Below are 16494 nucleotides of genomic sequence, written 5' to 3' on the forward strand. Positions count from 1 at the left end.
AATAATCTTTATGAATATCAGCAATTTAAATGAAATGCAGCTCAAAGCGAGCTCAACTACAAGGAGACATCCTGTCTCATCCCACTCCCTGCCCACTGCCCACTCAGGGAACAACCAGAATCCTTGGAAATACTTTATATTTTTAACTATGCTTGTGTATCACCTGCATCTTCACACTGGCTTTGCACAACCTCAGAGCATATTACCATATAATCAAGGTGGACAAGGAAAATACAACCTTTCTCCACTGCAGAATTTCCATTACTTGCAAGGCACACTAAAGCTCACAAAAAGTTTCAGCAAACTTTGTAATTGCTGTTCTAAGGCAAAATTCAGGGCACTGCAGCAGTCAGGCAGCACTGAGAAGTAACTGGAACCCCAACTTGTTGCAAGCACCACTCTTGCATTTTCACAAGTAGGGGAAGCATAAAAAACCCCCAGACATCCAGCACAGCATCTCCATGAGCACACTGTCACCCAGGGCAGCACTCGGGAGCTGCTCCCCATCCTGCCTGTGCTGCCTGACCTCGAGGTGGATATGGGCACACACGCTCTGAGGCAGCTCAAGCCAAGGGCAAGAAGCTGTGCAGCTGCACTGCAGGTCTGTCCAGAGAGGTGACCCAGCTGAAAATTAGGCATGCAATTGGACAGATTCTCTGGTTTTGGCTTTTTGGGGTTTTTTTGGTTTTTTGTTTTTTTTTTAACAAAGCAAGTCATTGCTGCAACCATCTTCCCACATCTAACCCATTTTCTCCCACCTCCCTTTGAATCATAGAATCACAGAATCAGTTGGGTTGGAAAAGAGCTCCGAGATCATCAAGTCCAACCCTTAATCCAACACCACTTTGATTACCAGATCATTGCACTCAATGCCACATCCAGTCTCACCTTAAAAACCTCCAGGCTCGGAGAATCCATCCCCTCTCTGGGCAGCCCATTCCAATGCCTGATTACTCTCTCTGCAAAGAATTCTTTTCTGATCTCCAACTTCAATTTCCCCTGGCAGAGCTTGAGCCCATCGTGCCCCCTTGTCCTATTGCTGAGTGCCTGGGAGAAGAGACCAACCCCCACCTGGCTAGAACTTCCCTTCAGGTAGTTCTAGACAGTGCTGAGGTCACCTCTGAGCCTCCTCTTCTCCAGGCTAAACACCCCCAGCTCCCTCAGCCTCTCCCCACAGCACTTGTGCTCCAGGCCCTTCACCAGCCTTGTGCTCTTCTCTGGACCCGCTCCAGCCCCTCAATCTCTTTCCTGAACTGAGGGGCCCAGAACTGAACACAACACTCAAGGTGTGGCCTCACCAACACAGAGTACAGGGGAAGGGTCACTGCCCTGGGCCTGCTGGCCACCCTATTTTTGATCCAGGCCAGGATCCCACTGGCTTTCTTGGCCACCTGGGCACACTGTTGGCTCCTGTTGAGCTTCCTGTCAATCCATATGTCATATATTCTTGTTCCTTCTCTTCACTGGCACTTCTTGGATTTCAACCTTGGCCAATCAATAAATTGCCAGAAAACTATTTCTACAAAAGCAGTGGGCAACCTCCAGCTAGGCAAGCTTCTCAATCAGCATTCACCTGACCCAGTGCCAGAAACTGGTGTTGGTGCAAAGGAAGGAGGAAGAATGAGTGGTTTGCTGGAGAGGGTGGTGGTGGCAATCAAGGTCTGTGGCAGTTAAATTTGTTTAAGCTGTAGTGAAGAGAGCCCCAGTACTCAGAGTTGAAAGTGGACAACGAATAGTCTCTTTCCTTAATATTTATTACATTTCAAACCTAAATGCTCAGTATCACATCATTCAAAGAAACATTAAGAGAAAAAATGACAGAAAGAGTGTCAGGAGACACGTATTTCCCCCACCCCCCAGATTCAAGGCTGGCTCACTGAGGCTGTTCTTTTGTGGCCATCACTCAGAGGATCAACAGGCCAATGACCTCTCACACCTGCTCTGTCATCCTGGCAAATACATGCATAGAACCAGACTGAGGAACTGCCTCAACCAAACCAATGGGTTTGAGCCAAAGTTTTTTGGTTGTTTCCAATTATGCCACATGATTTTCCCATCCTCTTTAACACATGGCCACGCTGCTGCTGTGGCTCAGCAGAAGGAACCGCTCAGTGACGCAAGGACGGACCTTCTCAAGTCAGTCATAAAGAACTGCCACTTCAACACCTTCCAAGAGGAAGTAAAATGCAACAATTACTGTTTAAAAACAACTTCATCAGTCACTGTCACTCAGATAACAAACTTTAACTTACACCACAGAGGCTCCACATAAACAGCCCCGCGCTCTGCTTGAACTCTTCATACTTCAACAGCACAACCCCTTAACAACATTCACCTACTAACACAGTTCACAGTCCCATGGGAAGACCTGTAATGAATGAAAAGCTGGGTTATTACCCAGCATCAGGATCAGAAGACTGTAGAAAAAGGAAACAAAACCTTAGGTCTTAGGAGGCCACATTTAAGTATATTTAACTAACTAAATTAACCCAAGTAGCCCTTCGATACCATTTTTTAGAGAAAGGGGATGAAGTCTGATGACCTTTTAGAAGAATTGCACTTAAACAGTCTAAATGGTGTTTTGGATGACTCTCAGCACTGACTGCAGAGGACATCAAAGATAACACTGCATGCCAGTTGAATACCTCTCTGCAGTTGGCTCCACCAACTGCAGAACCAAACCAAAAACCAACTTAAAAGGGAGACAGGTTCGCCTACAGCTTGTACTTGTACCACAGCTTCTCACTGTAAGACCCAATTAGCCTGCTCCACTTTATCCCAAGATGTTCTGACACTATTTATTTGGGGGGAAAAAGAAAAACAGAAAAGAAAAAAGGCTTCATTTTGCTTGTGCTTTGGCTCAGGGATTCAGACCTTGTTGGGGAGATGATCAAATGATTGGCAATCATCTCTGAAATGCTCAGTCTGAGTGATACGCTCAGTGCCAGACTGTGACAGAGAAAAGAGAGAATTACATTTTTAGAGACAGCATTCAGGTGTCCTAATGATCAGAGCCTCCACTTTTCCTCAACAACCCCTGTCTACCCATCTTCCTACAAAAGATAAACCAGTTTTACCAGATATGCCTTTCTTTCACCACATAACCAATTTCCAGATTCTTGCAGAAAAATAGAAAACATCCTTACTTTACTTTACAATCAATAGGCAACTAATTCCACACTGAAAGTGCCCTTTCCTCAACAGTTGGATGGAAATAGATTTTTCTGGTGGTTTGACTGAAAATGAGAGAGATGGGTATTGCAAAGACACTGGGAAGGTAAAACTCAAATATTTTAGAAAAGGGACAAATGAATTGAAAGAGAGCATTCATTTAGTGGAAAGCAGAACACAAAATTATCACATGGTTCCACAGTCAATCACTACTTTCTTCTTCCCCTTCTCATAATTTACTATGTCTCGTTATTCTGTGAGACTTTATTTAGCATATGAAGATATAAAACCCCTTTTCCTAAATTAATCACTTTTAGTCACATCTTAGGTCAAGCTTCATAAATATAAGCAAGTGCACACAAGAAAAATAAAGAGCCAAATAAAGCATTATTTTACTAATAGAAGTAATAAGCCCATATATACAGATATATAGCCTGGAATGATGACTCTCATTAATTCCCATTATTTATGAAAATATCCACAGCCAAAAGTTATTACTTTTCTCCAACAATTAGAATGCCATAATACAGAAATTATTTTGTATGCATGCAGGGAATCAGTTTTGTTACATTTCATAGCTTTGATTAAATGAAAATATATATATATATATCCAAGTGTGAAGAATAAAATTCTTCAGAATAAACTAGGTTGTAATTACTTAAGTAAGGACTTTACCATTGAATAATTCAATTAATACTGAATATATTCTAATAACACACAGTAATAAACAGCTTCACATTTTACAGACCAATACCAGTATTATTATTAAATAAAATCTTCACTTGTACTGAAAAAAATACATCTCATGCTATTCAAGTGTAACAACTGAGAGCTGTTCATCATTCCTTCCTTTTCCTAAGTATCCAAAGCTACAATGAACTAGAGCATAGCAAATGATTCTATCTGGATAAATGGAGGAAAACAACATGGGAATAGGTATAAATGAATAGCAGTAAAGCTTCACCTGTCACTGTGAGTGGATCAAACCTGAATGTCCACAGGGACAGAAAACATCCTGTGCTCATTCCATATCCTCACTAAATCCATGGTTCGTGACATGCAGAGATAACCTCCAAAACACCATTTTATCCAATCTGCTTCTTCTATATTGCACCAGTTTTAGGGCAGGACTGAACTTAAAATAGAAATTGATCCTTGCAAAGAATCGGTTTTAAACATAAGGTGTTTTAATGATTTATCTCAATAAGCATTTCACAGAATCACAGAATCATAGAATCGATTGGGTTGGAAAAGACCTCCGAGATCATCAATCCAACCCTTGGTCCAACTCCAGTCCCTTTACCAGATCATGGCACTCAGTGCCATGGCCAATCTCACTTTAAAAACCTCCAGGGATGGGGAATCCACCCCCTCTCTGGGCAGCCCATTCCAATGCCTGAGCACTCTCTATAAAGAATTTTTTCCTGATCTCCAGCTTCAATTTCCCCTGGCAGAGCTTGAGCCCGTGCCCCCTTGTCCTATTGCTGAGTGCCTGGGAGAAGAGACCAATACAATCCAATAAAAGCCAAACCTGTTATCGAATCTTTACTGATAAGAAAGTAGAGGAGCATGGTACAGTTTGCACACAACTCCATGAGTATCCTGCTGATGAAAAAATGAGCAAGATTCCATCTTTGTATGGTTTTAAAGATTTGTGGAGTGGTAATCCTTTATATCCATTGGGTTTCTGTGGTCATGGACACAATCTCTCAAAATCAACAACTGCTTCATGCACCAACTTCTATGTTTTAGCAATCCTACAATGTTACATCTCAGAAAGAAGCATCCTTAGATAGTGATTTCCATCTTCTCACTCAGAACTTGGCACTTCATTCTTGGGTGGTTTAAATAAATAAGCACAAATCTCAGGAGATCTGAGGAATGCAATGTGGGAGAGCGGAGAAACAAATCAATGAAGGAGATGCCCTGATGGAAGAGAGATGCCTCTAACATGAGAGAAATAGAATCTGAAACACTGATGGATTTTTGAAACAAGAAGCTCATTTATTTGTCATTGGCATCTGGGAAAAAATTTGTTGTTGTTATTGATCATCATTGCTTGATGACCTGGGTAAAAATACAGCTTATTCCAACGTTAATTCTCTGGAAGCCAAAGTGGCTCAAAAGTCATATGAGAATAAACTTGCCCAAGATTTCCATACTACAATGTCTTATGGAAGTTTTTTCCAAATTAAAACCAAATATGGATCAAGTGTCCTTTACTCTCCCACTCAACACATTCCCTTTTTTACAATCACATCAAAACACAAAGTACGTAACACTTTGTGTATGAACCAGACAAAGGAAAGAACAAATTTGAAAACAACTTGTAAGCTGGGCTTTAATCTTCTTTACCCACAAACATACTATAAAAAACCTGATGTGCACCAAGAGTTTAAATTTTGTCTTTGAAACTTCTGACCTTGCTATATCGTAAGTGAAGATTGAGTGACTGCTCTAAGACTGCACTTCTTTAGAACTTCTGCTGCCCTTGGGAATGCCTGGACATGGTCAGTCCTTCAGCTGCAAAGAAGGGTGGTGAGCTGGGGAAGAAGATCTGCAGCATCAGATTAGGAAGCATTAGAAGTTCTTTAGCTGGAAATGCTCACTCAATTGTTGAGTTGCTTTGAGTGTATCTATCTAGAACGACTCTATTTATGATCTAATTCCACACAAAAATACCGAACAAAAGCTCAAGATTCTAAGACTGATGTAAACATCATTGCTTTTACTTTGTTTCTTTGTTCGTAGAAACCACTGCTAATCTCAAAACAAGTTTGGTCCTTATCTGTGACCCAAACAAGTGAGAAAAAACGTGTCGGCCCTGAAAACATGAACAGTCACCAAAGAGTTATGGTATAGAGTTGACTATATGGCAAAATGCCTACAGAGAAGAAACAAAACACTTATTTTTTCTATTTTCAGAAAAGTTTTCCCTCAATCTTCCTAATTTTATGTCTAATACTCCAGTACAACCTACTGCTGTTTATACTTACGCTCACAAAACCGTATTGATTTCAAATAATGAGATTAATTCCTATGGTTATTATTGCAAGTGCTATTACAATTTCTTTTATTCTGTGGGCATATTCCTCTCTCTGTATTTTCTAGGCTAGGAGTCTACTCACAGGAAGCTGTTGGCTACACCTTATTTTGGGATAGAGTCCTTATCCACATTAAATCTCCACTGAAGACTCTGCAGGTATCCAGAGCACAGTGATGGCTTCAAGTTTCACACAGAGTTAGTGTTTCTGTTCTGTTTGATCACACACATTCACAACTTCTTGAAAAATTTAAGTTCAGACTAATACAGAGTTCAGTAACACCAATGTATTCAGGGGTTATGACTCAGAAAACACCCATACAAATGCCCTAAACTCCAGCAATTGAACAAGTCCCCTGTGTTTACAAACACTGTCTGAAGAGAAGGGATGAGAGCTCAGCCCAAGGACTAACACAACTCCTGCTCACACCACGCCCTGCCAGGACCACCAGGAATGGGCACAGCACGGCTCTACCCACCAGATGTGCCCCCACCTTCGCCCAAGCCTGCAGACACAACCCTCTGGCAGATGTGCACAGGGAACAGAGGTGGGCTCTGAACATCTGGGCAGCCCAGGTCATGCTGCTGGCATTTAGAACCAAGCTGGCATCTGCCTTGCCCCAACAAAACCAGCCACAAAAGCTCCCAGTGACTATTGCTGTGCCATGTTCCCCATTTTTTCCCCTCTACAAAGACTTATGGACCCGTGAGGGGAATCAGGATGCTGAATTAGATGGATGTTTTGTGTCAGGATATATAGTTTTACATTCTCATTATTTCTTAGAGACACTCCCAGGTCTGTTAGTTTTACCCTTGTGAGTGACCCAGGCACCAAAGTCAGGTGGGAGAGTCACACTGTGCTGGCAGGAGGGATGTTTTATACATATATAGAACTGGGCAGAACCAGGTGCTGAAATCAAATGACTACAAATGAGAGAGATTTAGCAACTAGACAAACCACAATCCAGGTAACTTCCACAAATTTACTTTGAACTGCTTTGCACCCTTCATATGTCTAGTTACTGGTAACAAAAATGTTACCAGTATCCTCATGGTGCTTCATTGAAGAACTGCATTTAATGGAAAGAACTTCAGAAACTACAGACTTCTGAATCTCCATTCAACACATCATAGTCAAGAAAGTATTTTGGAGTGAAGGTATATCCATTTCAACACTCTTAGGGAGACTGTACCTCACCAGTTTCTCTATAAACACATTTACAAAATGTACATCTACCATTTTATTGTGATAAATACATCACAACACACTTGCTTTAAACTGGCATCTTCAAACTAAAGCCAAATTCCCTAAACAAGAAAATTTCCATAAGCCAGTATTTTACAGAAAGTGGAGGTGCTCAGAGAAGCATTTAAATGTCTCTGCAAAACGAAAGTCACAGTCACTTAAAGAAAAAGAGAAAGAAAAATGCGTATCTTCTTCCTTCCCTGTCAATCCAAGATAATAAAAAACAATGAGGTTTTGATTTTGGAGATGCTGCTGTGACAGTCAGTAAAGCCTGAGCATTAACTTGCCTTAAAAGGCATGAAACCTTCCGAAACTCTGGGGGCAGGAGAGTTAGAGAGGCACAAATACAAATGTGGTTATGCCACTTGAAACACACACCTTATCTTCCCCCACAAAAGAAATGAACTGAACAAACCCTCCGACATAACGTGGCCAAGAAGGAAGATTTGATCAGAGCTCCACTAATTTATTTTATGTGCTGTGATTACAAAATGTGAAGCCTAAAGAATCACAACAAAACTAAGCTACAGTAGTTTCATTACTCTATACAACGAATATACCATTAAAAGCTACTTAGTAAATAGTTGCTTTATTTTGCAGTTAATCCTACCAAAGTGGATTCAAAATCATTTAAAAATGCAAATCTATGATTAAAAAATGGGGTTTAATCCATACCCATTCTATGTATTCATATATATTCATAGATGTCTTGAAAAATATCTGCCATGGGTCACCATTACGGGACAAACATGAATCTTCTGAGAATGTTTATGAAAACAGTAAATATTCTTGCCTTTACAGTGTACTAAGCCAATAACATGTCAATTTTCTTTTTCTCTAAGTAATATGGAGAGAAGTTCAAAGAAATAATTTCAAAGAACACAAAATTCTTGTGTCTAAACATTAAAAGTCCATCAAAAGTTAGAAAAATAAAAGCCCTTCTTAGAGAGATCCTATGGCTTTGAAAAGCACAATTGATGCTGAAAAATACAGAACTTTTAAGGTGTTTTCTGACCCAACAATATACTGTCAGAGAAAGCACATGGCATGTGTGATATGTAAATTATAAATGTTTCTTACTATAAGATCAAAATAAAAAATCAACCCTGTACTTATAGACCCATCACGTGCCATCCACACATCCAAAATCTCAAAGGCATAGAAGAAGTGAACAGGGAGAGACTTTTGCATTCCTTTTCACCCTTGAAACACATTTTTTGAAGCTCACACTTCCAACAGACACACAAAAATAATGCACTGCCCAGTAACAGCAAATTTGGAATTTATTGCAGCAGAATAAGAGAGAATAAGAGAATTACAGGCCTGCCTGTCTGTTACACACAGATCTGCACATCCAGTTATCACTTATTTAAGAAGTCATTCTGATGGAGCAAGATGAAAGCATAACTGTTAATGACTTGTTTGTCCTACTGCTTTGGCACAGGTCAGAAATGCTGGAGCAGTCAGGAAGAAATGAAGCTGCACCTACTGAGAAGTCTGAAAGGGACACAGCATCACTGATGCTGTTCCAGCTCTGACAACCTTCCCGAGGAGAACAGGGCTGTGTCATTAAGTGTGTCATTAAATCCTTTGTGTCCCATAATTCATCCCCACTCAAGAGGTACTGAACACCAGCATGGTGGAAACAACTTCCTGTGATAGTACAGCCCTGTAAGCTGGAAGTAATTATTCTGTAACTCTAAACATGACTGGCACCACAGCAGTAAATCTCTGATCGACCAAAAAACTCAAGAAATTAAATCGCAGTAAAAGACAGAAACTGTGAAGGTAAGAATTGTCAGAACCTCACATCCTTTATGGATGGGGCATCTCTCCTCCTTTCCCACTTCATAGAATCATAGAATTGATTGGGTTGGAAAAGACCTCCAAGATCATCAAGTCCAACCCTTGGTCCAGCTCCAGTCCCTTTACCAGATCATGGCACTCAGTGCCACGGCCAATCTAAGTGTAAAAACCTCCAGGGATGGGGAATCCACCCCCTCTCTGGGCAGCCCATTCCAATGCCTGATTACTCTCTCTGCAAAGAATTTTTTTCTGATCTCCAACTTAAGTTCCCCCTGGCAGAGCTTGAGCCCGTGCCCCCTTGTCCTATTGCTGAGTGCCTAACTTCCTCTCCCTCTCATCTATTTTTTTTTCTGTGATGGACATGGACAATTCAAAGTAAGATGAACAGAAAAAAAAACCCAAACACAAACTTTCTTAATACACCTATTTTATATATGCAGGTACAAATGAGTTGCATCCATAAAAACTCCTAAAATATCTCTATCTGTGAACCACGTGCGGTTCCACACAGGGCACAGTTCATTCCTTTGCACGTGTGTGTTCCAGCTCGCCCTGGGAGCAGCCCAGAGCCTTGCCAGGCCACGGGTACCACAGAGGGCAGGGACACTGGAGCAAACCCCAGGAGAAGCTCAGGCACTTCCCCTGTGCCAGCAGCAGGAGATGGGCCACCAGATCTCCTGAGTTTTGTCCAGAGCTCTGGGGATAACTCAAGCTGGTGAAAAGCAGCCTGGCAAGGGACATGGGAAAGTCAAGTTTCTTGCATTAAATGTGATGGCTTCATTCCTGCACTGTTCTTGCATTTGCGCTCCGGTTTAAAGAAGTGAAAGTCACCAATGGGGGTTGAACTGCTAATCCTCAACTCTATTTTAAGTCAGATGTGTAGTTCCTAAGGGGTGAAAGCAATACAAACAGGTCTAATGTAAATTCCTTGTCTTATTTAGTTGGGTAGGGTCAGCCAAGCAAGTCTTAGTCTTTTACCTCTCCTGAAACACACAGTAACATTTGCACCACTTGTCAAAATAAAATCGTAAAAACTCAAGTATTACATCTCAATGACCTCAATAAGACCTCCTTTATGAACAAGATCATCAACCAAGACCTTGGGAATCAGCACATCAGAAACAAGCAACACAAAACAGATCTCAAGACAATTTGGACTTCCTGCAAGACAGGTTGAATTAAAACACCCATTTCAAAGAGGAAGATTATTGCCCCAACTGCCAATTCTATCTTGTTGTTAATAGCAATTTTTCATCAAATACCTATAAGAAATTACAACAAACTCCAAGCTGTGTACTGTAGGTAATGGGTTTACCCTTTCAGTTAACTTAAGCAAAACAAATGTTTAAACTTTCCAGTAAATGCACACAAAACATGATGAAGATTCGATCACTGCTGTGCTACCAGGGCTGTGAGAGAAACTTTGGGTTTAAGTGGGTAATTCCTATGCAGTATCAAATTTTCAACTAAATGACAGCATTTCTTCTCCAATTTTCTGTACTCTATCATTTATAAAACTAGCCCAGTAGATGAAGAACAGCCCACAGCATCACTTTTTCTAACTTGTGGCCGCTACTTTATACACAAAGTTTGAATTTTCTTGGAAGTCTTTGGGTCTTACTTATTAGGTGATTAAACCTGACACACAGCTTAATGCAAGGCCATAGAACTTCAGCCAGTTGCTCCTGAAATTCGTTTCAGTTTGTAATTTTACTGTATCTGTATAATTTAATGTCAAAGCCCTGGGTTCTAAAAATAAACCCCAAAATACTGAATCGTCATTGGAAGTGAAGTATCACCTTGAGAATACCAGACACCATGATGAAAAAATGTGTGTGTGTTTTGCAAGACACTTTAAGGATTAAAGAAGGACATTTTCCATTCTATAAAACACAAAAAAATTGTATAATTCTGAACTACAAGACTTTAAGAGTGTTAACCTGTAATGTTTGAATGGAAATGGATTAAGTCACCTTAAAACATTAGATTTATGAGCAATGTCAAGGTGAAACACAGGGTGAAGAAAAGCACTGATGCACAGCTGTCCTTGCAAAGTTCACACAAAATGCCTTGCTCACTTCTTGGTAAAACCCAGTGAAAATGTTTTAGAATCATAGAATCATAGAATTGATTGGGTTGGAAAAGACCTCCGAGATCATCAAGTCCAACCCTTGGTCCAACTCCAGTCCCTTTACCACATCATGGCACTCAGTGCCACGACCAATCTCAGTTTAAAAACCTCCAGGGATGGGGAATCCACCCCCTCTCTGGGCAGCCCATTCCAATGCCTGAGCACTCTCTCTGCAAAGAATTTCTTTCTGATCTCCAACTTAAATTCCCCCTGGCAGAGCTTGAGCCTGTGTCCTCTTGTCCTATTGCTGAGTGCCTAACTTCCTCTCCCTCTCATCTTTTTTGATATGACTGGCAATCATGGTCCAAGCCTAAGTATGTTACACAGATGGATCCAGAGGGCCACGTTTTGCCATCATGAATGGATCCAGTGGGCCATGTTTACCATGATGAATGGATCCAGAGGGCCATGTTTTGCCATCGTGGATGGATCCAGTGGGCCATGTTTACCATGATGAATGGATCCAGAGGGCCATGTTTTGCCATTATGGATGGATCCAGTGGGCCATGTTTACCATGATGAATGGATCCAGAGGGTCATGTTTGCCATCATGGATGGATCCAGTGGGCCATGTTTACCATGATGAATGGATCCAGAGGGTCATGTTTACCATTGCGGATGGGTCCAGTGGGCCATGTTTACCTTCACAGATAGATCCAGTGGGCCATGTTTACCATCATGGATGGATCCAGTGGGCCATGTTTGCCATCGCGGATGGATCCAGTGGGCAATGTTTACCATTGAAGGATCCAGAGGGCCATGTTTACCATCATGCATTGATCCAGTGGGCCATATTTACCATCACAGATGGATCCAGTGGGCCATGTTTACCATCATAGATGGATCCAGAGGGCCATGTTTACCATCACAGAGGTATCCAGTGGACCATGTTTACCATCAGCTGTATCAGTAATCCTCAGAAGTCAGAAACACTCAGTAGTTTGACTAGATACAATGTCAACAGACAAGAGAACTTCAATGCTTTTCCACCACACTTCAAACAAACAAACAAAAAAACCACTACATTTTATGAGAACAAGACTCTCCCAAACTCGGTACAGTGCTAGAAGTTTTCTCCCAGCTGCCACTTGGTATGTCTGACCTGCTGGCCAACACACTGTTGTGGGGAGTACTTATATAGAATCATTTCCACATTTCATCAGACAAACTTGTCATGCCAACCACAACTCAGAATTACTTCAGTTCCAGACAACACTGCAAGTTTTGGCCAGAGGAGGTCAAGGGGCTTGACTGCAGTGAGAGCAAACATAGTTGGCTTCCAAAAGAACCCTCTAAAAGAGGTAGATACCCTATGTCTAATTACTCCAGGGAAGAAAATGACACTAAGCAATGTTTCAGTTGGTGGGAAACAGTCAGTAAACCAAAAGAAAGTTGTCATAGTGAAAAAGAAAGTAGCCCTACTATTGCCTAAAGGGATGTACAAAGCCTTTCCAAAAACCACACTAATGCAAATGGCAGCAGGAGCATACAAAGAGAGATGCCATAAAATGTCAATGCCTAATGAAACACACTTGGGGAAGTACAAACCCAATGGCACTTTTTTAATGCTCTCCTTTACCTGTCTTGCCCATCAGTTTCTCCATGTCTGTCCACCTCACCAACAAACACACTGTCTCTTGAAGAATCAAACTTACAAACAGGAAAACGATGTTATTTGCCTCATCCATAGAGGGTGTCAACATTCTTGTTTGTTTCATTTCCCATCTAGAATAGTCTCTTCAATGTTTTTCAATAAAGTCTCACATTTTCTTCAGATCTTCTACCCCCTCAAAAACAACAACACGCAGTCATTACCACAACCTCTGAAATGCTTGGGAACACACGACATGGAGGACATACAGCCCAGGAACAAAGGACACAGAGGATACACAGCCAGACCAAGAGTCATCCTTCCAGCAACATCTTGATCTTTGAATTCCAAATCACTGGTCTACAAAGAGATCGGCTCCCTCTCTCCAGAGATGCTAACCAGAGTACAAATAATCCCACAAACAAGCGAGTCCATCAAGAGGGGTTTTTCCTTAAAAAAAAAAAAAAGAAAAAAAAGGAACTTACCTTCATTTTTAATAAGAGGAATTTTCATTTGTGTTTTGGAACAACCACAACACATAACAGTAGGAGTAGCTGGCATTCATACTTAGGCTAACAATTTCAAGCAGATGATACACTTTTTTTTGATCAAAACACCAGATCAAGACACAGAAGGAAAAACAGAGGTATAACAAATGGCACTGGATTTCAAACATCAGATTCAAAGAATACTGTATGGCATGAATTATAAAGAAAATAGCCATGAAACAGAAGTAAAGACCCAGTCAATAATATGGGCAGTTGACAGAACAATTTAAATTACTTAATCTTTAACATTTCACATCAACTTGCAGCTGTGTCCTTCCCAAGTCAGTGCTCACTTCATTTAAATCATGTATTATTTTATGACTTTTCAGACATGGCTAGAAAATTCATTGTAAGACAAAACTTATCAAAAATAAACAACAATTTAGAAAAGAGCGACAACTTGAACACATCCAAGTCCAAACGCATTAACAATTCCGGCATCTCAAACAAACTTTTTACTTGCACAACTAAAGAACGCATCTGATTTTTAACATTAAAGTACTTGGCCTCTTCAGGTGGTTTGTGCAAGAGGGTTTTGCCTGATGGCCATCACACACCACCTGCCCAGTGAGGACCACCACACTCAACACACTCCTGAGCCTTTCGTGCAAGTCAACATCCTAAACACAGCTTAAGACAACCAACAAGAGTCATGCACAATGGTCATTCTTCACCTCAGTCCAGTGCCCAGCAAACAGAATTTTTCTGGTCATTTCTTTATGCCTGTCAAAACCAACATCCCATTGTCCATCTTTGACCAAACACAGCAACGCACCAAAGAGTCACAGCAGAGTCCATTTGGGCCCAACTCCACCAACCCAACAAAACTTTTTCCAAAGTCAAAGCAAGTTTTTGGCAATCCCTTCAGATGCAGAGTGGTGTCTAAATTTCTCTCCTACTTCCAGGGATGATCCCTTCAAGATTGGCTTAAGCCACATTATGAGGATGGGGAAACTTGCCAAAGCCATTAACTGTGATTTATCTGCCTTGGGAATACAGGCCTTCAGTCTTCTTTCTAGTTTATCGGTTCAGCACCTCTGCTTGACAGTCAACTTGCTTGGAATATAAGCCCACCCGGGGCACCTTTCACTGGCTTCTGGTCTGCTCACTGACAGCATCACTGATGTAACTCCATCAACGAGAGATAAATGTGCACCAAGAGTACAGTAAGACATCTTCTGTCAAGTGTCCTGATGGCTGTCTGTCTCCCTTTGACCTTAGAGCTCCAGCCTCTGGATATAAATATTCTTTTTTTTATATAGATCACTATCTGGGTGAGTATTAACTACAAGATATGAGCATTTTTGGGTTTGGATGGCCACTTCTTTACCCAAAAGGCAAGAACGGCTCCAAAACAACGACAGCTTTTCACTTCCAGGGATGACTTCTTGTAAAAATAAAAACAAGGAAGTTCAATCCAAGAGAACCATGATGCTTTTCAATTAAGGGCAAGGATGTGAAATTGCCACACATAAGACAGGAAACTCAAAGTTAGGCTGTCACCTCGCTCCTTTCTTCACCCCAAAACCTTCCTCTCCCATCAGCACACCCTTTGACCACCTCCCGAGCGACGAGCGAAGGATGGAGCGTCAGAGCCTGAACTTTCAATCTTTTTGGGGCTTCCCTCGCAACCTCAACCGCACCGATGGAGCACGAAGAGTTTAAATTTTAATATTTCGCATCTCCGCAGAGCTCTCCGCGCACGGCCACGGCACATGATGGTGGCACAGGACTTTGGTACCGACACAAACCCGGGAGGAAACCCCCCGAGCGCTGCTCACCCCCGCGGCCGGGACAGGGGCAGCAACTCGGCTCCTCCGCCCGCATTTTCGCCCCGCGCTCCGGCGTGTTCGGCGCTGTCAGCGCCGCTCGCCCCATCCCGCACCCCGGAGCGGAGAGTCCGAGCGTGGGGAGAGGCGGAGGGGAGGGCGGGGGGGCAGCGCAGGCCACGGGAACACTTTGCCGTCTGCTGCTCGCAGCCACATTTCCGCGCTCCTCCCGCAGCCCCGCGGCGGGCAGGGCGGGCAGGGCAGGGCGGGGGGCCCGGCCGGGCACACACGCAGGCGCCGGGCCCGGGCGGAGGGGGCAGCGGCAAGTGCGGGTGACAAGCCCCGCGGCGCTCCCGGGTGCGGTGCCGGGGCCAGGGGCAGGGCCCGGGGGGCTCTTACCTCGTAGAGTTCCTCGGAAGCCATGCTGGGGGAGCCTCACAAGGTGGAGTTGGGTGCGGGTTTGGAAATACTTTTGTTTCAGTTGGTGTCCCTTTGGCCTCCTCGTCTTCTTCTTCTTCTTCTTTTTCTTCTTCTTCTTGTCCTCCTCCACCTCCCTCTCCCTCCTCCTCTTCCCCTCCTCCTTCTCCTCCTCCTCCTCCTCTTCTTCTTCTTCTTCTTCCTCCTCCTCCTCCTCCTCCTCCCTGCGCGTCTCTCTCCAGCGCAACCAGCAGCTCGTTAAATGCCAGTGAGGTGCTGCTGCTGCTGCTGCTGCTGCTGCCGCCGCCGCTCCTGCTGCTCTGCCGGCGGCGCGGAGCGGGGGGCGCGCGCGGGCCGCGGGAGCGCGCACGGCAGCTGCGCAACGCGCCCGCTCCGCTCTGCCCCGCTCGCCCTCGCGCACACGGCGCGGGGGCGCGCACGCACCACGCGCGCCCCCGCGGGCACACGCGCACACGGACACACACAGTGCGCGCCCCCGCGCCACCCCCTACACGTCCCCGCGCGTCCCCGCGCCCTCCCACCACCACCACGCGCGCTCCCGCCCCCCCCCCCCCCCGCACTCCGGCCAGCCCCGGCCGCGCTCGCTCCCGCGCCCTCCCCAGGAACTCTAATCGAGCGCAGAGAGAGAGGGCAGCGCCACACGCAACCAGCGCTCCCCGCCCCGCCGGCTCCACCACCATCCTCCTCCTCCTCCTCCTCCTCTTCCTCCCGCCGTCCTTCCCCCCCCCCCCCTCCGCCCGCCGCCGGCTTT

At 43.7% G+C, this 16494-nt stretch overlaps 1 protein-coding gene across 1 annotated transcript in view; it reads right to left on the reverse strand.

The window, feature by feature from the left end:
- The window catches only part of CDYL (chromodomain Y like), a 118351-nt gene extending 102116 nt beyond the window's left edge, over positions 1-16235 (reverse strand). Inside the window, exon 1 of the mRNA XM_071553319.1 lies at positions 15705-16235. Coding sequence (XP_071409420.1) covers positions 15705-15728 — 24 coding nt within the window. The 5' untranslated portion in view covers positions 15729-16235. The remainder of the gene's footprint in view (positions 1-15704) is intronic.
- Between the last annotated feature and the right edge of the window lie 259 nt (positions 16236-16494).

Source organism: Pithys albifrons, chromosome 4 (assembly GCF_047495875.1).
Source record: "Pithys albifrons albifrons isolate INPA30051 chromosome 4, PitAlb_v1, whole genome shotgun sequence".
Lineage (NCBI taxonomy): Eukaryota > Metazoa > Chordata > Aves > Passeriformes > Thamnophilidae > Pithys > Pithys albifrons.